A 25,105-nucleotide genomic window follows, 5' to 3' on the forward strand; every position below is an offset into this window, starting at 1 on the left:
ACAGCAACTACCTTCCTTCTTCCTCTCTTCATCCAGAAAGCAGCAAGTCTAAGGGAAAGAGGCAGCAAGCAAGCAGAAAAGACAGCAGCAAACAACAAACAAACTCTCAGCTACAGCCTCCAGGAATTTGCAGCTAAGCAGCAGCAAGCAGCAAACACAACCTGCAGCTGGGAAGTGCTCTCACAATTAACAATTCCTTATTCACAATACCCTTCAGCCATGAAGCTTGAGGCTGCTCACAGACAAAGAGAGTTAAAGTGATCTTCAGCATATAATGAAGAACTGGGCTCTGACCTGGAAGTGTTTGGTAGGACAGACAGGCAGCAGCTGCAGTTGCCCCAGTCATGGGTATCCACAATATTTAAAGATGGTTTGAAGGCCTCACAGACGAAAAGCACCCCCCCTCCCCGCCCCCCCAAGCACTGGGTCAGCAACTCCAGTGTCCTTGAGTTGCATGCCAGAAAATGGAATTGGCGACTCACCTCCTCAGTTCCCCATAGCAACCATTGCGCCAGGTTCACATTTTTAAAAAGGAGAACTAAATGGCCCCTGCTTAATTTCTGGCCGGGGAGCTGGTTAATTCCCGGAAGGCCATTACATTCAACATCAATCTTGCTAATGAGATTGTAATTCATGCAAATTGGGGTTAATAATATGCTTGCCATATTTGGGTGAGATCCAGAATTTAAGGGCTGGTTAGTGGGCAAATTGAATTGCGCTCAGCGTGAATCTCAATTTTGGCCTTTCCCGCTATTTAAACAGCGTACCCAGATCCACGCAAGGTGCAACACGATGGTTAAATCGCACACATAGACTGCAAGAAGACATCAGGGCAGCACAGTGGCCCAGTGACAAGCAATGCTGCCTCAAAGCGCCAGGGAGCTGGATTCGATTCCGGCCTTGGGTGACTGTTTGTGTGAAATTTACACGTTCTTCCCATGACTGCATAGATTTCCTCTGGATGCACCGGTTTCCTCCCACAATCAAAAGATGTGCGGGTCAGGTGGGGTTATGGAGATAGGGCGAGTGAGTGAGCCTAGGTAGGTTGCTCTTTCGGAGGGTCAGTGCTGACTCGATGGGTCGAATGGCCTCCTTCTACACTACAGGGGTTCTATGGATCAAGTACTTGACAGGGTGGGTAGAAAGGTTGCGAACAAAATTGAATCCTGAGAAATGCAAGATAATACATCAGGGAAAATAGGTCAAGGGAACAAACACACGATTATTGGTAGGAAATTAAGTATAGAGCAACATGGACCTTGGAGCTCACGTCCACAGATTTTTGACGGTAGCAGGACAGGTAAAGGTAGTCACAAGACCAGAGAGGTACATTGCTTTAGTGGTCGAGGCACAGAATATAAGAGGACGGGGTTATGTTAGAACTGTATAAAGCACGAGTTAGGCCACAGCTAAAGTACTGCGTACAGTACTGGTCTCTGTATTACAGGCTTGATGCGATCACACTACAGAAAGTATAGATGTTGCCAGATAAGATATATTTTAATGATAAAGGAAAGACTGGATACACTGGTGTTGTTTTCTTTGGAAAAGAGAAGGGTGAAGGGAAATTCAATTGAGGTGTATAGAATTATGAAGGGTCGAGGTAGAATGAATTCGAAGGATTTTTTCCCTTTGCAGAGTCAATAGCCAGGTGCAGTGAAATGTTAAAGTAATTAGAGGAAGGATTAGAGTCGAGGAGAGGTTTTTTTCTTTACCCAGAGGGTGGAGGGAATCTGGAACTCCCCGCCTGAAAAAGGATGGTTCAAGCAGAAATCCTCACTGCATTTAAAAAAATTTTTGCAGATACACTTGGAAGTGCTGTTAACTGCAGAGCTACGAACCAAGAGATTGAAAGTGGGACTGGGCTGGGTAGTTTTTATTTTAAAAAACAGCCATCAATGACACAGTAGGTTGAATGGGCTCCTTTTGTGCTGCAAATTTCCACCTTTGGATACATCGGGAGATATGGCCCAGATAAAACAGAGACCCTACCTGGGTATTCCTAGAACGGTCAGTATGGTCTACTTAAGGAACTTGACTTCAATACCTAATTTTGAAAAGATAAATAAATCTTAAGCAAATTTTGTTATCAATGAATTACTGAGGTAATCTTGTGCTTTCATTGTCAAATTTAAAGAATATGTTTTCTTTCCAAGACAAGGTTAGGTTGATCTCCGATTTCGTGACAAAGACTATGACAGGTTTCCATCATCAATGTACTTTGAGAGCGGACTTAAATTAGCAATCATCTCAGTACTATTTCAAGGGGAGAGAGGAGTTCTAGACCCTCAAGGCAACTGCCCAGTTTTAGTTTTGCGTGTGACAGCTAAATAACCATTGTGGTTTGCTCAGGAACATTCCTGAGACTCTAGCTATGAGCAATGTGGTTAACTTCATTCTTAAGGGAATAAATAAGCAAAACAACTGAGCTTATTGAAGGGGCATGAACTGGGTGGAGATGGTAATTCTTGTTCCTTTTGCAAGGGGAAGTAGAGCATGCGAGAACTAAATTTCAGGATGATTCAAAAATATGGAACCTACAGAGTCGATAACCTACTTAATTTTATATCCACTAATTGCTATCCAAAGTAATACCAGCAATTTCCATCTAGTCTCTCGTCTCAGATTCAAAGAGGTTCAAATAGTGGGCAAATCAACATGCTAAACACTAAACTGAGGTACCAAATGCATCAAATGTATTTTAAACGGTCACAATTCTCAAATAAGATAGCAGCAGGCGATCCCGTAACAACAATTTGCTTTTATACAGAATCTTCAATGTAATAAAACGTCCTCAGCACTTCATGGGAGTGTTATGAACAAAACTCAACACAGGCGGTGCATTAAACCAGATGGCGAAAAACTTTGTCAACAATGTAAATTTTAAGGAGTGACTTAAAAGATCAGAGAAGGGAGAGAGCGGTCGCGGGCAATGGAGCTCCGGAGGGGGGGAACACAGTCGTGTCCCATTCCCCCACAAAAAACGTGCACCGAAGCGCGCAAACCGGCTGGACTGGGCACCGAAGCGTGCAAACCGGCCGGACTGCCCCCCCCACCAGGCAGCCAGGACCAAAGCGGGGACCGAGTGGAGCCAGCGGCAAAGACCGACAACCCCCCCCCCACCTCCACCCCCGGCGGCGACCACGAGGTGGGCGGCAGACCAAAGGAGGACTCCCGGCCTGACCAGAAACTTCCCTCTTGACCCTCCTGACCCGATGTGTGGGTGAGTGAGGGGGGAAAAGAAAGAACTTCCCATTTCTTTAAAAAAAAATTTTTTTTTAATTTTTTTAAAATTTAAAAACAAAAGAACATAGAGAGGTATACACAGGGCTTGCAGAGCTCTGGTCTCAGCAGCTAGTAATGGAATGATTAAAACTCGGATGTTTATGGGGTCAGAACCGGAGGAGCACAAATAACTCACAGGGCTGTAAGGCTGAAGGAGGTTACAGATATAGGGAGAGTATGGAGGGATTTTAAACCCGAGGCATTTCTTAACCAAGTGCCAACGCCAGTGAACATTAGGGGTGTTAAATGAACAGGACTTGGTGCAAGTTATAACACGGCCAACAGAGTTTTGGATGAGCTTATGCTGAGACCGGTCAGAAGTGCATGAGAATAGTCAAGTCTATGGATCATAAATATGGATGATGATTTCCAGAGAGAAGTTCATGCAGGAGACGTGCTAGGCAATGCTATTCAGGTAGAAATAGGACGACTTAGTGATGGCACAGATGTGGTCAGGCACATATTTTGGGGTCAAAATCAAGAAGAAGGTTGCAAGCAATCTGCATCAAATATAGATAGTTGACCAGGGAAGGATGAAGTCAGTGGCTAGGGAACAGAATTTGTGGTAGGTACAAAAGATAATGGCTTCAGTCTTCTTGATATTTAATTGAAAATTTCTGCTCATTCAGTGCTGGGTGGCTGATGTACAGTGTGTCAATTTAGGGACAGTGCAGGGTCAAAAGAAATGCTGCTGAAGTTGTCATCAGCGTCCATGTGGGGAATCTAACATAAACAAGTTATGAAAGGCTGAAATAACATGAAGTGAGAAGTTAGGGGGCGAGATTCTCCACTCCCGCACCGGTTGGGAGAATCGCCTGGGCCGCCAGAATTCCCCGGGACGCCGGTCCGACGCCCACCCGCGATTCTCCCAAGCGGCGGGAACAGCCCGGTCGAGTTCCGCGGGCCGCAGGGCAGAGAATCGCCGGAGACACCCAAAATGGCGATTCTCCGGCACCCCCGCTATTCTCAGGGCCGAATGGCCAGGCCAAAACGGCGGGTTCCCCCCGGCGCCGTCCACACCTGGTCGCTGGCGTCGTGAACGGTGCGTGAACGCTGGGGGGGGGGGGCAGCCTGCGGGGGGGGGGGGGGGTGGACCCTGCACCGGGGGGGTACCTCAAATGTGGGGTGGCCCGCGATCGGTGCCCACCGATCGTCGGGCCGTCCTCTCTGAAGGAGGACCTCCTTCCGCGGCCCCACAAGATCCGTCCGCCATCTTCTTGCGGGGCGGACTTAGAGAGGACGGCAACCACGCATGCGCGGATGACGGCAGTTATGCGGCGCCGCCTTTACGCGGGCGACACGGCCTGGCGCGTGTAGATGACGCGGGCGGCTCCGATCCTAGCCCATTGTCAGGGCCTGAATCGGTTGGGAAAGGGGCCCTTTCGCACCATCGTGAATCTCGATGGCGCGGCCACTTCGGCGCGGGAGTGGAGAATCCCGCCCTGGGGCTTTTCACAGTAACTTCATTGAAGTCTACTTGTGACAATAAGCGATTATTATTTTTATTATTAACTTGCAGCAATTTCAAACAGAACATTCTGGGCGTGATTTAATGGCCATGTTGCGCTGCGAGAGCGTGGCGAGGCCATTAAATTGAGGGAGAGGCCAAAATCGAGAACCACGCCGGGCGCCGATCTAACCTGCCTGCTCCCGTTGGCGAATTCAGTATCGTTCCATAGCGCGGCGAGAAACCAATAAACACCACTTAAGCCCAATCTCCTTACAATTACCGGAAGCGACCCCCTATCTAGCGACCTATCGTGATCGAACCGCCTCCCCAGCAGGCAGTCACGCAGGTGACAATTAGTACTTTCTAAAAACATGAAGCTGGTGAAAGGGCTGTTTCGGGGACCCGCAGAGGTGAGTAGCCATCTTTGCTTTCAGACAATGAACCCGGGGGCACTGGGCTGGCTACCCCAAGGGAGGGCCCATATTCTTGAGTTGGGTTTGGATTGGATGGGATGGAACACTGTGGTAGGCGTGCTATGTAGCATGTGGAAGTTCTTGCCTAGAATCCCAATCAGACTATGATGCCTGGACATTGTGCCTGAAGGAGGCAACATCACGGACTTAGCGGACAACATCCAAACACCCAGTGACTAGACCCCAGCATCGGGTTCATTACCTCGAACAGAGGGTGGGTGTGTGTGTATCGGGGAGGGGATGAGCGCCCATTCCAGGTGGCTGGAGTACAGGGTGTGGGGTTCAGTGAGCAGGAACCCCCAATGCGGTTCATGGGCAGGGCGTGCTGGGGGGGGGGGGGGGGCAGGAAAGAGACATCCAGGACCACTCCAGATGGGCCGGTGCCATTTGATGGAGATCATGCAGGAAAATTTACATGTGGTCAGTGGGAGGGATGGGTCATTCTGTAAGGTTAACAACTCAAGCCTTGGTGTTCACTTGTGAGAATCCTCCTTCCTCTGTTCATTACCATGAGGACCAAGAACAAAAATGCAATATGTTTGAGCATCTACTATGTTATTCATTCCAGGTAAATGCCAAACAAAGAAGGAATTTCATGATCCAGACAGCAGTGTATTCATAGGACACATCTCAACAATGAAAGATCCTCCTCCTTGATGATATGCTCAACCATCATATTGGTATTCCAGGAACACACCGATTTGCTGCTTTGTATTATGGTCTGGCAGTGTTCTTGGGCCAGTCTACTATCAAATGAACAATATAAAAATGCCGAGGACTTGACAGTTGCAATTGGCACAGGGAATCACTGGAAAAAACTAAATGTTTACTCTGTGTTTAGTAACATCTAAGTAGACCTGATGCTACACAAAGCTTATTAGCTTTACTCATTTGTTTGTGGAGGTTGCAGCAGATCAATTTTATTGAGAAGTTTGAATATATTGGATCCTTGAAGATTGCTCAAAGGAAATTAAAATTGGATCGTGAGAGAATTTTCACGAATTTAATTATCATCTGGAAAGGCAGATTGTCTTGCATTTTGAGCTCAGCAACAAAGTGACACGCTCACTGCTGATCACAAAGACAGCTGCACACGAAGATCTAGTGAACTCTGTGGCATGGATTCCTGATGTACATTTGAAACTGACAACAAGCAAAGGGGATCTCCAGGTGCCCAGCAACAGTAATGTCATCAGAGAGCGTAATTAACCAATAATACTCGGGAATTCTCAGACAGCAAGCCACGAAGTGAAGCACTGATTTTTTCACTTGTAATTAAATGTTACAAAAAGCGAAATAAATGATTGGGATAGACGCATGTGGTTATAGAAACTGTAATATCATTTTTTTTATATTTAAAAAATATTTTTGTGAAAATTTGACAGTCACAAATATATAATTAATTTTTCAAGGACAGTAAAGCGATCCAGTAGCAATTATATCAGTACAGTTAGAAACCCAGTTATAGCTCATTCAACACGTCGCAATTTCTTCAAGGTTTTTTTACAACAGCCGGCACCTTACTTTGTGACTCCAACCAGTGGAGTTTTGTTCACTGATTCCCATCAACCTCAGTTTTGCTAGGGCTTCTTTGTGCTACACTCAGTCAAATGCTGCCCTAGTGATAAGGGCAGTCACTCTCATCTCATCTCGAGTTCAGATCGTTTGTCCATTCCAACCACGCTGTACTGTGTTCAGGAGCAGAAAGGCCCTGGTGGAATCCAAACTGAGCATCAGTGAGCACATTATTATTCACTGATCACTGTTAATGAAATTCCCCATCAATTATGTTATGACTAGATGAGGAAGAGTGAACTGGCTCCCTTTATTCAGGTCTCTTGGTTGGTTGCAATAAAGGTGTTTTAAAAATGTATTCCCCAACTCCCCATAAATTTCTTTTTTAAAATAAATTTAGAGTACCCAATCATTTTTTCCAATTAAGGGACAATTTAGCATGGCCAATCCACCTAGCCTGCACATCTTTGGGTTTTGGGGGAGATTGTGCAAACTCTACATGGACAGTGACCCAGAGCCGGGATCAAATCTGGGACCTTGGCGTTGTGAGGCAGCAGGGCTAACCCACTTAAATACCTTTTCTAATCCAAATGTATTTACTTTTCAATGAAGGAACAATCAAGTCAGATTTTCTTGAGTCAAAGAAAAGGTTTATTAGTTACGAAACCCGAGAAAAAATATGAGACACGGCGACGGACCTCAGGAGTAGCAAACGTTAAACGTTAGAGTCCAATTAGAAGTTGCGTAGATTGTTGAACGATCTACAACATATGTTAGCTGGTTTCCTTTAAACCAGTGGCACGGTAGCAGAGTGGTCAGCACTGTTGCTTCACAGCCCCAGGGTCCCTGGTTTGATTCCCTGCTTGGGTTACTGTCTGTGCGGAGTCTGCACGTTCTCCCTGCGTCTGCGTGGGTTTCCTCCAGGTGCTAAGGTTTCCTTCCAGAGTCCAAAGAATTGGACAATCTAAATTCTCTCTGAGTGTAGGCGCCAGAGTGTGGCAACCTGGGGCTTTTCACAGTAACTTCCTTGCAGTGTTAATGCAAAGCTACTTGTGACAATAAAAGATTATTAAAATAAAGATTTTTAAAATCCTGGAGGTTATTTGAAGTTCAGGTAACTGTACTTTGCTGGAGTCAAGTTTGGCTTTAGCGAGAACGAGAGAGATTTCCTACTGCTTTCATCAACGGAGTTTCCAGATGATAGGGAGGAACTGAAGGAAATCAATATGAGTAGGGAACTGTGTTGGGGAAATTGATGGAGTTGAAGGGCGATAAATCCCCAGGGCCTGATAATCTACAAAGCAGAGTACTTTGGGAAGTGGCCCAAGAAATAGTGGATGCATTGGTTGTCACCTTGCAAAATTCCATAGACTCTGGAACAGTTCCTGCAGATTGAAATGGGAGGTAGAGTGAAAATAAGGAATTATAGACAGTCAGCCTGGGATCGGTAATGGGGAAATGCTGTAGCCCATTACAAAAGATTTAATAGCAGAGCACTTGGAAAGCAGTGGCAGAATCAGACCGAGTCAGCATGGATTCACAAAAGGGAAATAATACTGGACAAATCTACTGGAATTCTTCAAAGATGTAACTAGTAGAGTTGATGAGGAGGAGCCGGTGGATGAGGTTTATTCAAACTTTCAGAACGCTTTCGACAAGGCCCCGCATAAAAGATTAGTGTGTAATACTAAAGCACATGGGTGCAGTGTATCGAGAACGATTGATAACTAGTTGCCAGACAAGAAAAAGGGTAGGAATAAACGGTTCTTTTTCCAAGTGGCAGGTAGTGACCAGTGGGGTACTGCAGGGATCAGTGCTAGGATCCCAGCTCTTCACAAAGTAGATGAATAATTTAGATGAGGGAACTAAATGCAAAATCTCCAAATTTGCAGGTGACACAAAGCTGGGTGGGAGGATGCAGCGATGCTTCAGTGTGATTTGGACAAGTTGACTAATTGGGCAAATGCATGGCAGGTGCAATATATAATGTGGATAAATGCGAGGTTATCCACTGTGGTGCGAAAAACAGGAAGGCAGGTTATTATCTGAATGGCCATAAATTGAGAGAGGGGAATGTGCAACGAGACTTGGGTGTCCTTGTACACCAGTCGCTGAAAATAAGCGGCAGGTGGTAAAGAAGACAAATGGTATGTTGGCCTTCATAGGATAGCGAGAGGACTCGAGTACACGAGCATGGATGCCTTGCTGCAGTTACACAGGACCTTGGCGAGACCACACCTGGAATAGTGTGTGCAGTATTGGTCTCCTTATCTGAGGAAGGATGTTCCTGCTATGCAGGGAGTGCAGCTAAGGTTTATCAGACTGATTCTTGGGATGGTGGGACTGAGGAGAGAGTCGGTTAGGAATACATTCACTGGAGTTTAGAAGAATGAGGGAAGAGAACCAATGACATTTTAACAGGACTAGAAAGGGTAGATGCAGGAAGGATGCTTCCGATGGCGAAGGAATCCAGAAGCAGGAGTCACAGTCCAAGGATACAGGCTAAAACATTTAGGATTTTTTAAAAATTCATTCATGGGATGTGGATGTGGCGGGGTAGGCCAGCATTTATTTCCCTTCAGATGGTGGTGGTGAGTTGCCTTCTTGAACCGCTGCAGTCCTTGAGGTGTCAGTACATACAATGTGCTGTTAGGGAGGGAGTTCCAGGATGTTGCCCTAGCGACAATGAGGCAATGGTGATATGTTTCCACGTCAGGGTGGTGAGTGACTTGGAGGGGAACCTCCAGCTGGTGGGGTTCCTAGGTATCTGCTGCTCTTGTTGTTCTAGATGGTAGTGGTCGTGGGTTTGCAAGGTGCTGCCTAAGGAACCTTGGTGAGTTCCTGCAGTGCACCTTGTAGTTGGTGCACAAGGCTGCCACTGTTTGTCGGTGGTGGAGGGATTGAATGTTTGTGGAAGGGGGAGCAACCAAGCAGGCTTCGTCCTGGATGGTGTCAAGCTTCTTGAGTGTTGATGGAGCTGCAATCATCCAGGCAAGTGGAGAGTATTCCATTACACTCATGACTTGTGCCTTGTAGATGGTGGACAGGCTTTGGGGGGGAGGGGGGGGTTCAGGAGGTGAGTTACTCGCCGTAGGATTCCTAGCCTTTGACCTTCGCTGGTAGCCACAGTATTAATATGGCTAGTCCAGTTCAGTTTCTGATCAATGGTAACTCCCACGATGTTGTTTGTGGAGGATTCAGCGATGCTAATGCCATTGAACATCATGGGGTTATGGTTCGATCCTCTCTTGCAGGAGATGGTCATTGCCTGGTTCTTGTGTGATGCGAATGTAACTTTCCACTTGTCAGCACAAGCCTGGATATTGTACATGTCTTGCTGCATTTGGACATAGACTGCTTCATTATCTGAAGAGTCATCTGCAAATATCCCCACTTCTGATCTTATGATGAAGCAGCTGAAGACGGTTGGGGCTTTAAGACTATTTGGATTTGTTTATTGTTACGTGCACCAAGGTACAGTGAAAAGTATTTTTCTGCGTACAGCTCAGACCGATCATTCCATACATGAAAAGAATGCATAGGGCATTGTAAATACATAGACACAGGCATCGGATGAAGCATACAGGAGTGTAGTACTCAGTACAGAAGATATGTGAAGAGATCAGATCAGTCCATAAGAGGCTCCTTGCTACCCTGAGGACCTCCTGCAGTGATGTCCTGAAGCTGAAATGAATGACCTCCACTCACCACAACCATCTTCCTTTGTCCCAGGTATGACTCCAACCAGCGGAGAGGTTTTCCTGAGAAGATATTCCTTAATATCAGTCCCAATTCCAGGATATTGCCCCACCGACAGTGAAGGAGTGAAGGAATGGCGAGCCTGTTGAATTCTCTACCACAGAAAGAAGCTGATGCTAAAATATTGTATATTTTCAGGAAGGAATTAGATATAGCTCTTGGGGTTAAAGGGATCAAAGGATATGGCTGACGGGAAGCAGGATCTGGGGCGGGATTCTCGGACTCCCCGCCGGGTCGGAGAATCGCCAGGGGCTGGCGTGAATCCTGCCCCCGCCGGTTGCCGACTTCTCCGGCACCAGATATTCTGCGGGGGGGGGGGGCCCCGGTGATTCTCCGGCCCGTGATGGGCTGAAGTCCCGCTGCTGGAATGCCTGTCCCGCCGGCGAGAATCAAACCACCTCTCTTACCGGTGGGACAAAGCGGCGCAGGCGGGCTCCGGGGTCCTGGGGGGGGCGTGGGGCGATCTGGCCCCGGGTGGTGCCCCCACGGTGGCCTGGCCCGCGATCGGCGCCCACCGATCCGCGGGCGGGCCTGTGCCGTGGGGGCGCTCTTTTCCTTCCGCCTTCGCCATGGTCTCCACTGCGCATGCGCGGAGATGCCGTGAGCGGCCGCTGACGCTCCCGCGCATGCGCCGCACGGCAAAGTCATTTCCGCGCCAGCTGGCAGGGCACCAAAGGCCTTTCCCGCCAGCTGGCGGGGCGGAAATCAGTCCGGCGCGGGCCTAGCCCCTCAAGGTGAGGGCTCAGCCCCTCAAGATGCGGAGAATTCCGCACCTTTGGGGCGGCGTGATGCCGGACTGATTCGCGCCGTTTTTGGCGCCGGTCGGCGGACATCGCGCCGATTGCGGAGAATCCCGCCGCATGCACGCGCACGCACGCACGCGCACGCACGCACGCGCACGCACGCGCACGCACGCACACGCACGCACACACACACACACACACACACACACACACCGGTCCTGAAAATAAAAATGAATAAGATGAATAAGGTTACAAGATGAAAATTAATAATAATCCATTATATTAAAAGGCAGCCCTCTTTGAGGATATCCAACAATTTTTGGGGGGACAGTTCTTTTTGTGAAACAATCCGACAACTGATAACTTGCCACTGTATTTTTGAAAATGTTTTCCTTTCCAACATCTCACAAGATCAAACCTTGACCTCTTTTCTGTAACATTCTTTGTCGCATGGACTGTGTCTGAGAGGTTAGCATTCTATCAGGTTGTCCCTATATAGGAGTTTCTTTAAAATACCTATACTCAATCAATACATGGCCATAAATGTCACTTCTACCAGTGCAAATGTGTGTGCAGGTAAAGTGCTTTTAACTACGCTCTTTATTTTCTTTGATTCCTACACTAATGGGCAACACTCATCATTTCTTCCCACTAAAAATATAATGAATTCTGCTGTACCCAAATAACTAACAGGAAGGTGTCACTAAAAATGTCGCCCAGGTCTGGAAATCTGAGTGTAGATTCTTCTTAACTTAATTTCTTCAGTGCCTTATATGCTTGTAGCACTTCCTCAACAGTGGTATATTCCAGCATGGTGCTCAACTCGAAAACACCATGGCATGCAGGTCTAGTATGTCTGTACAAGTAGTTTAATTGCCCAATTAAACTTTTTTTTTAAAATTTAGATTATCCAATTCATTTTCTTCCAATTAAGTGGCAATTTAGTGTGGCCAATTAACCTATGCACATCTTTTGGGTTGTGGGGGTGAAACCCACGCAAACACGGGGAGAATGTGCAAACTCCACACGGACAGTGGCCCAGAGCTGGGATCGAACCTGGGACCTCGACGCAGTGAGGCAGCAGCACTAACCACTGCGCCACCGTGCTGCCCCAATTAAACTTCTCAATTAATCTGCTTCTTTCTTGATTGTAGAGTCTTCCTTTTGTGAGGATCTGGGCCTATTTATCAGGATCCTATTAATATTGTTGAGGTAAAACTGTTGAGTTTGGGATATTCCCAACCCATCTAATGCACAACCTATAAACCTAAAAGCTCCAGAAGCCCAAATTCCAATTTTGAATTCCTTCATAATTTTATTCATCAACAAATTTCTTAAGTGTTGCAGATCCTCCACCCACATACGTACATTAAGAAAATGACTGCTAGTTTTTCCTTATCGTACCAATAAAATCTTGTTGGATCTGCTTTTAGCTGAAGACAACCAGCTTTAAGTGGGACGGAACTAACTGAGAAATATTAATGGGATGGACCGAACTGAGAAATACTATGAACAAAGAAAATTACAGCACAGGAACAGGCCCTTCGGCCCTCCCAGCCTGCGCCGATCCAGATCCTTTTTCTAAACCTGTCTTCTATTTTCCAAGGATCCACTTCCCTCTGTTCCCCCCCCGTTCATATATCTGTCTAGATACATCTTAAATGATGCTATCGTGCCCGCCCCGACCACCTCCACTGGCAAAGCGTTCCAGGCACCCACCACCCTCTGCGTAAAAAGCTTTCCACGCACATCTCCCTTAAACTTTCCCCCTCGCACCTTGAAATCCCTAGCCTCAACATCCGTCATGTCCCTCTCCTTGGTGAATACCGATGCAAAGTACTCATTAAGAATCTCACCCATTTCCTCTGACTCCTCGCATAAATTCCCACTTGTCTTTGAGTGGGCCAATCCTTTTTCTAGTTACCCTCTTGCTCCTTATGTATGAATAAAAGGCTTTGGGATTTTCCTTAACCCTGTTAGCCAAAGATATTTCATGACCCCTTTGAGCCCTCTTTATTGCACGTTTGAGATTTGTCCTACTTTCCTGATATTCCTCCAAAGCTTCATCTGTTTTAAGTCGTCTAGATCTTATGTATGCTTCCCTTTTCATCTTAGCTAGTCTCACAATTCCACCTGTCATCCATGGTTCCCTAATCTTGCCATTTCTATCCCTCATTTTCACAGGGACATGTCTGTCCTGCACTACAATCAACCTTTCCTTAAAAGACTCCCACATTTCAAATGTGGATTTACCCTTAAACAGCTGCTCCCAGTCCACATTCCCTAGCTCCTGCCGAATTTTGTAATACTTGACCTTTCCTCAATTCAGCACTCTTCCTTTAGGACCATTCGTCTTTGTCCATGAGTGTTCTAAAACTTACAGAATTGTGATCGTTATTCCCAAAGTAATCACCGACTGAAACTTCAACCACCTGGCCGGGATCATTCCCCAATATCAGGTCCAGTATGGCCCCTTCCCGAGTTGGACTATTTACATACTGCTCTAAAAAAACTCTCCTGGATGCTCCTTACAAATTCTGCTCCATCTACACCTCCTACACTATATGAGTCCCATTCAATGTTGGGGAAGTTAAAATCTCCCATCACGACCACCCTATTGCTCCTACATTTTTCTATAATCTGTCTACATATTTGTACCTCTACTTCACGCTCGCTTTTGGGAGGCCTGTAGTAAAGTCCCAACAATGTTACTGCACCCTTCCTATTTCTTAGCTCTCCCCATATTGCCTCAGTGCTCGAATCCTCCATCGTGCCCTCCTTAATCACAGCTGCGATATCATCTCTGACCAGTAATCCAACTCCTCCACCCCTTTTACCTCCCTCTCTATCCCTCCTGAAGCATCTATACCCTGGGATATTTAGTTGCCAGTCTTGCCCTACCCTCAACCAAGTCTCAGTAATACCAATAACATATTCCCAGGTACTAATCCAAGCCCTAAATTCATCTACCTTACCTACTACACTGCTCGCATTAAAACAAATGCACCTCAGACCACCTGTCCCTTTGCATTCATCATCTCTTCCCTGTCTACTCTTCCCCTTAGTCACATTGAGTTTATTATCTAGTACCTCACTGGCTTTAGTTGCTGCCTCGTTACTGACCTCTAACTTCCTAATCTGGTTCCCATACCCCTGCCACATTAGTTTAAAACCTCCCCAACAGTGTTAGCAAAATCACCCCTTAGGACATTGGTTCCAGTCCTGCCCAGGTGTCGACCATCCGATTTGTAATGGTCCCACCGCCCTCAGAACCGGTTCCAATGTCCCAAAAATCTGAACCCCTCCCTCCTGCACCATCTCTCAAGCCACGTATTCATTCTGACTATTCTTGAATTTCTACTCTGTCTCGTGGCACTGGTTGCAATCCTGAGATTTCTACCTTTGAGGTCCTACTTTTTAAACTTATCTCCTAACTCCCTAAATTCTGATTATAGGACCTCATCCCATTTTTGTTACCTATATCCTGGGTGCCTATATGCACCACGACAACTAGCTGTTCACCCTCCCCCTTCAGTATGTCCTGCAGCCGATCTGAGACATCCCTGACCCGTGCACCTGAGGCAACATACCATTTGGGAGTCTCGTTTTCGACCACAGAAACGCCTGTCTACTCCCCTTGCGATTGCATCCCCTATGACTATAGCCCTGCCAGTCTTTGTCCCGCCCTTCTGTGCAGCAGAGCCAACCACGGTGCCATGAGCCTGGCTACTACTGCCTTCCCCTGGTGAGCCATCTCCCCCAACAGTATCCAAAACGGTATACCTGTTTTGGAGAGAGATGACCGCCTTCCTGCTCTTTCTCTGCCTTTTGGTCACCCATTCCCTGTCTTCCTCACCAATCCTAATCTGCGGTGTGACCAACTCACTGAACGAGCTATCCACGACCTCCTCAGCATTGCGGATGCTCCAAAGTGAGTCCATCCGCAGCTCCAGAGCCGTCATGCGGTCTAACAGGAGCTGCAGCTGGACACACTTCCCACGCATGAAGGAGTCAGGGTCATCGGCCGCATCCCTGAACTCCCACATTGAGCACGAGAAGCATAAACTGGTCTGGGATCTCCTGCCATTTTTACACTTTACCTTAACCGATTACAAATATAATATCAAATAATGAATAAATGAAAGGAATAAAGATTTTACTTAACAATCACAATACTTACCAACACACGAAGAGTTAAATTTCTCCCAGCTACTGCTAATTGGAGCACTTTCCTTACCAGCCAATCAGGTCACTGCTTTGCTGTGATGTCACTCTTCAAGGTAAGTTTTTAAAGAGGAAAACTTACCTTCCCGACAGACCCCTGGCCACTGCTCCCGCCGAAAATCTGAAGGCCGCTTCTCCAGCAGCTGTGTCCCCGCCGCTCTCCTCGGCTCTTTTATCCTGTGTCCCCGCCGCTCTCCTCGCGCTCTTTTATGCTGTGTCCCCGCCGCTCTCCTCGCACTCTTTTATCCTGTGTCCCCGCCGCTCTCCTCGCGCTCTTTTATCCTGTGTCCCCGCCGCTCTCCTCGCGCTCTTTTATGCTGTGTCCCCGCCGCTCTCCTCGCGCTCTTTTATCCTGTGTCCTCGCCTCTCTCCTCGCGCTCTTTTAGCCTGTGTCCCTGCAGCTCTCCTCGCGTATCCTGTGACCCCGCCGCTCTCCTCGGGCTCTTTCACCTTGTCCCCGCCGCTCTCCTCGTGCTCTTTTATCCTGTGTCCCCACCGTTCTCCTCGCGCTCTTTCACGGAGTCTCTGTCGCTCTCCTTGCGCTATTTCACTGAGTCTCCGCCGCTCTCCTCGCGCTCTTTCACTGAGTTCCCACCGCTCTCCTCGCGCTCTTTCACTGCAGGCTGTGACGTCATGGTTCAACTTCTTTCTATTTTTACCTGTCCTCGAGTCTCCCTCTTGATCTTTACTCGGCTGGGATCCTTACAGTGATTGTCTTTTTTTTTTGGTTAGAGAAGGAGGTAGGGAGGGAAACACTGAAGAGGTGTTTCGGGTTTAATTGTCACTTGACAACAGCTCCTAGGGTGTCTTGCTCAGGTACACTTTCTGGATGCAGTGACCGCAATACACATGCTAGGAAAATCCTCAAACCTTCCCAAACCGTTGGGAGTCTATTCTAACTTCCTGGTTACCCAGTTTTTTCCCAAATATCTGAGCTACAAGTCTGGCCTTAGCTTATATATACCATCAGGAAATGGTCTCTCACTACACATCTATCTATGGGACAATGCGGGATGTCCTTTGGCTGGCATTTCCGTGTAAACGACAAACTCTCTCCAACTTCCAAGTTCTTCTTTGTTTTGCCTCCTTAACCAATTTACCATCCAACTGGTTTGTAGCCACTCAAACTTCTCTACTGTAGGGGCGCCTACTTCTTGTGCTGCTCCTCACTCTTGTTAAACTATCCCGCCTACTAGATCTCTTGTCCCCATCTGGACTACTACTACTACTGTCCCTCATGTGACTGGACTTCGCAATTGAACTTTTCCTTGGCTGTGATCACCACTAGACCCACTGTTTGAACTTGCATTATACTTCTTGCCTTTCCACATTTTTACTCCCATCTGCCGATCCAAAGATCTATTGTGCCCCATGTCTTGTACATTCAGCCAGTTTTTGTATTTCCCTGTGGCCTATCCTGCCCTTCCTGCAATGGTGGTTTAACATATGCCTCATTCCAAATTTCAGTGGTTAATCTAGGTGACAAATGGCCCTATCCTGATCTTCACTATCATTTAGTGTCCTCTCAGTTAGCCCATTATCTGCCACAATCTGTTTTGTATAGTTGGGCAGTATATATGTGTATGCCGTGCATGATGAATCTTCAGTTTCCATTACTTCTTCAGGGTCCGTCAATGTGTAATAAGTGGCAGTGAGCCATGTGGAATGTACTCTCTGTTTTGTTACCATGTTGCAAGATTATCGATTTGCCACCAGCGCCTATAACATTTCCTGGGCCTCTCCATTCTTTCTGCCTTCTCTTTTATAATACGGGGCTTGAAATTCATTTCTGATGGCCTGATTAAATACCTCAAAGCTCCCTGATTTTCTTTCTGAAACCTCCGCCTCAATAAATACTCCCCATCCCCCCACCCTCTGCATGCATAACATTCATATGCAAAAATTGAACTAATGGTAGTCCCCTCCAAAGCTTGGGATAGTCACATATTGTTGAAAATACCTTCGGTGGTCAGTTCAGATTTTTTGAAACATTCGTCAATCACGGCGTGATTTCTCTCACATATCTCATTTACTGACTTTCTGCTGCTGTGTACATTACTACAATATTAAAATTTTCACACATACTCCTGAATTCATCGTCAAATTCTACTCCGTTCTCCAATAAGAATTTAGTAGGTGCTTCCAGTCCTATTCCTATCACGGTAGCACAGTGGTTAGCACAGTTGTTCATAGCTCCAGGGTCCCAAGTTTGATTCCCGGCTTGGGTCACTGTCTGTGCGGAGCTTGCATGTTCTACCCTTGTCTGCATGCGTTTCCTCCGGGTGCTCCAGTTTCCTCCCACAGTCCAAAGATGTGAAGGTTAGGTGGATTGGCCATGATAAATTGCCCTTAGTGTCCAAAAAGGTTAGGTTGGGTTACTGGGTTACGGGGATAGAGTGGAGCTGTGGGCTTAAGTGGGTTGCTCTTTCCAAGGGCCGTGCAGACTCGATGGGCCATATGGCCTCCTTCAGCACTGTAAATTCTATCCATCTTTCCATTATTTTATTCATAATTACTGTTTTGCCTTTGCTAAAAATTTCTGTTGGCAGACTAAATCTACTTGCTTTTACGCCTACAAAATCCAAGAAAAACATTTTTTTTTCTTTATCTCATCCTTGAGATCCATTCCTACAGTTTCATTAAAGTCTCTCACCAGTGGAACACTTGGTGGACATGACGGCATTCTCCTGAACTTTTTACAAATATCTTATTTTCCATTAATATCCTCGACAAGTCTTGTATGTTCTTCATCCAGTATCCCTGCATCCTTTCACAAAATCTTCAAACTACAGCCAGAGAGATGCGCAAATTGTCAGTGAAGTTTGGTGATAATTTGCTTCTCTTCCTTTAAATCCTTATCCCCATCTGTTATTGATATTTCTGCCTGGAGATGACAGGCCTTAAAGCAATATAATAATGTCTCGACTGTGAAAATTGTCTTTGGTTGATCTGTGGATTTATATCGCTTTATGTCATGCTCTGGATCAAATTTCCTTTGGGTCTCTTACTTAAAAGGTACTTCACTCCATACCACATCAGTACTTTAAAAAAAAATGTTTATTAAGAATTTTTCAACAAAATTTTCAACCATACAAACCCCCACCCCGTAACAACAAAAAAAGAAAAGCCGCATAGCAAGACATAAACATATCAAATCAACATAATACAGAACTTTGTACATTGGATTCCTCCCGCACATATCGACTTTCCCAAACGTTTATGTATTTTCTTGGTCAAGTGCCCCTAGGAAAAAAACCCTTCCCCGTCCACCCTTCTTTCCCCCCCCCCCCCCCCCCCCACCCCCCCACGAAAGAGATGTCCACCCCCTCCCCTCCCCCCCCTCCTCCCCTGGGTTGCTGCTGCTGACCTAACTTCATCTAACGCTCCGCATGATAGTCTAGGAACGGTTGCCACCGCCTGGAGAACCTCTGCACAAACCCTCTCAAGGCAAACTTTATTCTCTCCAACTTGATAAACCCTGCCATGTCATTTATCCAGGCTTCCACACTGGGGGGGCTTCACATCTTTCCACACTAACAAGATCCTCCGCCGGGCTACCAGGGACGCAAAGGCCAGAATGCCGGCCTCTTTCGCCCCCTGCACTCCCGGCTCGTCCGCCACTCCAAATAGTGCTAGCCCCCAACTTGGCTTGACCTGGACTTTCACCACCTTAGATATAGTTCTCGCAACACCCCTCCAGAACCCATCCAGTGCCGGGCACGACCAGAACATATGGGCGTGGTTCGCCGGGCTTCCTGAGCACCTCCCACATCAGTCCTCCACCCCAAAGAACCTACTCAGCCTCGCCCCTGTCATATGCGCTCTGTGAATAACCTTAAACTGTATCAGGATAAGCCTGGCACATGAGGAAGAAGAGTTAACCCCATACCACATCAGTACTAATAAAAATGATTCACCGCTGCTGTTTTACACGGAATTACTATTTTTTTAACGATTTCAACATGTTGAAACAAGTAAAATGGTCATATTCTTTGGCTACTTTGGTTTTCCTAACATTAAGAATCCATCCATTCTAGCCAGTCCATTCCGCATAATGTGGATGTACACCCACTATCTAGAGCTACACAATTGAACAAATCTGTGACTAGAATATTGAATACCAGACTGAAGCTTCTGATGAACAATACGATTCCTTCTGATGGGTCAGTATCATCCCCCGCGCCTTTTGTACCTTTCCATATTTCAAATGTTTCCTCAAAAACCCTGTTTTTCATTCCACGCTTACTTAGCAGTTGCATTTAAAGCACCTGTTAACCAACTTCGTTACTCCTGGTGTTCATCCTCCTTCCATAATTGCCCAACTCCCATTGCCTGTTATAATCCCAGAAAGATGTGTATCTTTATATTTTTGTCATTCTTCCTTCGCACAGACATTTGGGCTCTATATTTAAATGGTCTCAAAATGTTGCTAGTATTGTATCCTCCAGCTTTAATGTAACTGCTGAAGAGCCTATTTGTGATATAAAAGCAGCTGGAAATTAATTATTTCTCAAATTTTTTTTAAGGCTTCGCTCATTTGATCCAAAGGTGTCTCTCTCTCTTCGAACTCGGAGTAAAACCATGAGCGTATCCATGTTTGATATCCTAGCACAGTCCAATAATTTAAAGGTGATTTACGAATTCATAAGTGGAATTGTTACAATCTCACAGATAGTCGGTTAAACTCCATGATATATTCTTCTATGGAAAATACATCCACTTTTTAAATTATTATATCTATCAAAGTCGAACCAAGACTCATAGGGATTCAATAAAGCATCTTGCACATACATTTATCCACAAATTTCATTGTGCAATTCCTGAGCATCTAGGTCAGAAAACACTGTACAACTGATTTTTTTCCCCTGGCATGAAGCGATGGTGCTAGAGCCATCCCCTGCTTTCTTTTTGGTAGATATGTAATCCATGACCATACATCGACTTAATTTTTCCATTGATCATAAGGTTTCCGTTTCACAAAACAATGGTGGAAATCATACCCTGTCACCCTATTCCTAGTTTCACTCATCTTTCTTCAAATCTCCAATTTCAAACTTCTCTCAAAGAAAATTAACTCCAATACCAGCCTTCTGGTCTGGAAGTAAATCAGAAGTCTCCAAACTTCACTTTCTGGCAATCATCCTCTTCTACCAAATATCATTGGAATTCGCAAGCCTGGTTGTAAAGACACTAAACTAGGATGCTTTAGTGGAAACTATTTATTGCTCATTACTTCTCCGCTTAGGGCTTACATCTCAGCGTACAGTCCATACACCCAGTGCTGGCTGACCCTTGTTTATATAAACATCAGAGTATAATTAACTAATAAATGCCCAAGACCTGTTCACTTTCTTATTTTGAACGGCTAGGTATTTAATGTGCATCATCCGAACCCAGAAACTAACAACACATATTGGTGAGGCTGAAATTAGGTAGGCTTTCCTCTCTGGTTAGTGATAGACTTTGAAGTGATACTATATGGAGGCCAGAGTCAATGTTGACAGCTCCCAGAGCAAATTCCTCCTGATTGCAACAGTGGCTAGCACTGCTGCCTCACATGTCCAGGGTCCCAGGTTCAATTCCAGGCTCGGGTGACTGGCTGTGGGGAGTTTGCACTTTCTCCCCATGTCTGCGTGGGTTTCCTCCAGGTGCACTGGTTTCCTCCCACAGTCCAAAGATATGCAGGTTAGGTGGATTTTCCATGATAAAGTGTCAAAAAGGTTGAGTGGGGTTATGAGGATAGGGTGGAGGTGTGGGCTTAAGTAAGGTGCTCTTCGCAAGGGCCGGTGCAGACTTGATGGGCCGAATGGCCTCATTCTGCACTGTAAGATTCCAGGATTCGAACTGTGCCACCACCTCTGGTGGGTCTCTACTGCTGGTGGAACAGGGCATACCCAGGGATGGTAATGGTTGTGACAGGTTCTTCTTCAATCCTTTCAGTTTACACACCCACTGGTCTCCCTTTTCCTCCCATCAAACACCCCTTAACTCAACCTGGAAATCTACTGCCCCACCAACCCTCCAGTTCATACTTGCTGTACTTCCTATTCAGCTAATATACTGCTTCTTTCCAACTCAGCTCAAGTTTTCTTTCCCCACCAACTCCCTCAGATGAAAATAGTGCTCTTCCCTTCTTTCCCAGTTAATATTGACAATCTCTTTCCTCCCCACTCCAAAATTCTACTCCCAGTTGCTTTCCTTATCCATCTCCTATTCATTTTCTCACTTCCCTTTCCTCTTCATTGCCATTAATTCGCAAATCATTGCATCCCCTTCAGAGTCGAGCTCCGAACAGACCAAACTTGGCCCCTCTGCCTTTCAATGCTACTTCTACCACTAATGCCAATTATTCCTGATGCTGCATATAGACAGGAATTGTTGCAAGAATTCCACCTACAGTATACAGTGGTTGGAGTCACTGACATTACTTGTCAAAGTAACACTAGAAAATGTCCCAGATCAATTTCATTAGCAGTTAGAATTATACAGAAATAGTACTGAAGGGAGAGGAATCCATTTTGAGCTGATTTATGTCAGCAAATATTGACCAGGCCCATGAATCACTGACAGCTGGCATATGCAAGTTAGTTTCTTACCTACTGACAAAGTATCATTCTGGAAATGTTTTAGTCCATGAAGAAACTGGAGAATCTGAATAGTTGGGACAGTCAGTCCTACAATTCTGGAAAATAAACAGATAAATTGTCAAACTAATTCATCAATTAGAAAAAAAAGTTCAAGATTATTTTCCCCACTTAGCACCATAAACAATTAAAAGGCCAACAGGGCCTGATCCCAGAATTCCATCAATGATTCCATGTTATAACATAATTATGCAGGACATGGAGTATAGCAACTAGTCTAATAAATTAATACTTTCCCTAAGGAATAACATTAGAGTGAACTCCTTTCAAGCCACAGGTTACAATGAAGAAGTATCCAAACCTACATTGTTTAGGTGCAAACTTTGACACCAGCTGAAACAATGCATAATTGTACTGTTCCCTCTGGAATGTTTACCATGGTTCCTGTAGTTAATGCCATTTGTGAAGCTACCTGGTAAATCTAGAGTACCAGGTTAATCCCCACAGAGGACATCTCTTAAAAGGTAACTCATGATTAAGAAATATTCTAAAAATGGGAAAGGAAAACAAATGTTGTGAACTAGCCACTTCTCTAACTAATACAGTTCTGAACCCCACCTGTAAAGTGCACATACAAATTCCAATTCAGATCCACCCATAAATTAAAGGAGAATGGAATGAGATCCTATTGCTGGCCAGTGGCCTGGCTAACATTTATCCCTTAAACAATGCCCCAAAACAAATTACTTAGTCACACTTTCACTGTTGTTTATGGGACATTGGTGTCCGCAAATTGGTTGCCACATTTCCTACATTATGTACTTTGTCGTTTTTAGTGTGCTTTGGGATGTCCTAAGATCATGAAAGACACTTCATAAATGCAAGTCTAATCGTTCTTATTTCTGTTCTCAGTAATATGTGGAGGTACATAGTATTAGTGAATACGTACTCAATTTACTGCCCTTATTTAACCGCGGTAGGCCTGAGAAACTGCACAAGTTCAAGCCTCAGACACAGCCCTCTAATGGAAGATGGTGTTACACATTTCAAACAGAGAAAACTCCATCATATGGGTAAGTTCAATCATTTCTTGTAAATTTAGTAATACATTTTTATTAAGCTACAAACTTAAGGAATTGAAAAATAAAATCAGGCTTTAGCCGGTTTAGGAACGCGAGAACAGGAGTAGGTCATTAAGCTCCTCTACTCTGCTCTGCCATTCAATGAGATCCTGGCATAGCTCTCACCTAACTGATAAATCTACCTTTACCTAATATCCTTTCATATCTTTGATTAACAAAAATCTATGAATCTCAATTTTAAAATTAACAATTAAGCATTAACTACAATTTACATTAAGAGTTCCAAACTTTTACCATCTTTCCATGTACAAGTGCTTCCCAACTTATTCCTAAAAGGCAGAGTTCTAGTATCTTAAATTTCCCAACCAGTGGAAATAGTTTTGCTCTATTTATCCCATCGGCTCCCCTGAATATCTTGCAAACTTCAATCATGTCAACCCTAACCTTCTCAATTCCCGAGAATACAACCCTTATTTGTGTATCCTCTCCTCATAATTTCCACATTTTGATACAAAAAGCAATTATATTTTCAAGGACAAAAATGATTCTGGTTGGTTGGCAATGTTGCCATTAATCGTCAAAAATTCTAAAACTCATCTCAGAAATTGTTTATCCCAAAATAAAAATCTGAAACTTCATAGAGTCTTTCAAATTTAATCTGAAAAAAATATTTCCAATGCAATGCACAAGCCAATCTCAAAAAGCCATGGATATTCACTTCACATCAGCTAGCAGCCATAATTTAGACTTGCTAATCAGCTACTTCGCTGCTAATGCAGCCAAGAGCCCATGGTGCAGAATTGCAAAACTGAGCACCCAGAGTAAACTCTCACAGACACGGGGAGAATGTGCAAACTCCTCACAGACAGTGACTCAAAGCTGGAATTGAACCCAGGTCCCTGGTGCTGTGAGGCAGCAACGCTAACCACTCAGTTACCTGTGATGCAGGAATTGTCACTTTCATAATCCTCGAGTAATTTCCCATTAATTGTTTCTTTAACCAACCTTCTTGTACTGGATTTGTCATTTCGCAACTCTGCAGTTCTGATCTGTCATTATCTTATTCTGAACTAAACAAACTGACAACAGAATATGTGACAAGATGAGTAAACGTATAAATATTAACAGTATATATCTTAAACTTGAGGAGCGAACCAACCATACCCGGATATTTGGAAAGCAAGTTACGATAAATCATAGAATCTCTACACTGCAGAGGAGACCATTTGGCCCGTCGGGTCTGCACCAACCCTCCTACCCAGGTCCACACCCCCAAGCTATCCCTGTAACTTAGTAACTCCATCTAATCCTTTGGTCACTAAGGGGCAATTCAGAATAGCCAGCCTTTGGGACTGTGGAAGGAAGCCGGAGCACCCGGAGGAAACGCATGCAGGCACGGGGAGAACGTGCATACTCCACACAGTCACCCAAAGCCGGAATTGAAGCTGGGTCCCTGGCGCTGTGAGGCAGCAGTGCTAACCACTGTGACATCAAATTAGCTGATAAGTCATTTTATCACCAAATTCACAATTTACAGTTTTATTTACAGAATTTACAGAGGTGAGCGAGAGTGACTGCCCTTGTCATCAAGGCAGCATTTGACTGAGTATGGCATCAAGGAGCCCTAGCTAAACTGGAGTCTATGGGAATCAGGGGGGAAACTCTCCATTGGTTGGAGTCATACCTGGCACAAAGGAAGATGTGGTTGTTGGAGGTCAATCATCTCAGTTCCAGGACATCACTGCAGGTGTTGCTCAGGGTTGTGTCCTAGGCCCAACCATCTTCAGCAACTTCAACAATGACCTCCCTTCCATCATAACGACAGAAGTGGGGATGTTTGAAGATCTCTGCACAATGTTCAGCACCATTGGCAACTCCTCAGATAATGAAGCAGTCCATGTCCAAATGCAGCAAGACCTGGACAATATCCAGGCTTGGGCTGACAAGTGGAAAGTTACATTCCCGCCACACAAGTGCCAGGCCATGACCA

The 25,105-nt window shown here is 45.4% G+C and overlaps 1 protein-coding gene across 1 annotated transcript in view; it reads right to left on the reverse strand.

Annotated features, from left to right (window-relative positions):
- The window catches only part of atxn10 (ataxin 10), a 315,724-nt gene that overhangs the window by 254,362 nt on the left and 36,257 nt on the right, over positions 1-25,105 (reverse strand). Inside the window, exon 3 of the mRNA XM_072484567.1 lies at positions 22,046-22,131. Within this exon, the coding sequence (XP_072340668.1) occupies positions 22,046-22,131 (86 nt within the window). The remainder of the gene's footprint in view (positions 1-22,045; positions 22,132-25,105) is intronic.

Source organism: Scyliorhinus torazame, chromosome 19 (genome assembly GCF_047496885.1).
Source record: "Scyliorhinus torazame isolate Kashiwa2021f chromosome 19, sScyTor2.1, whole genome shotgun sequence".
Lineage (NCBI taxonomy): Eukaryota > Metazoa > Chordata > Chondrichthyes > Carcharhiniformes > Scyliorhinidae > Scyliorhinus > Scyliorhinus torazame.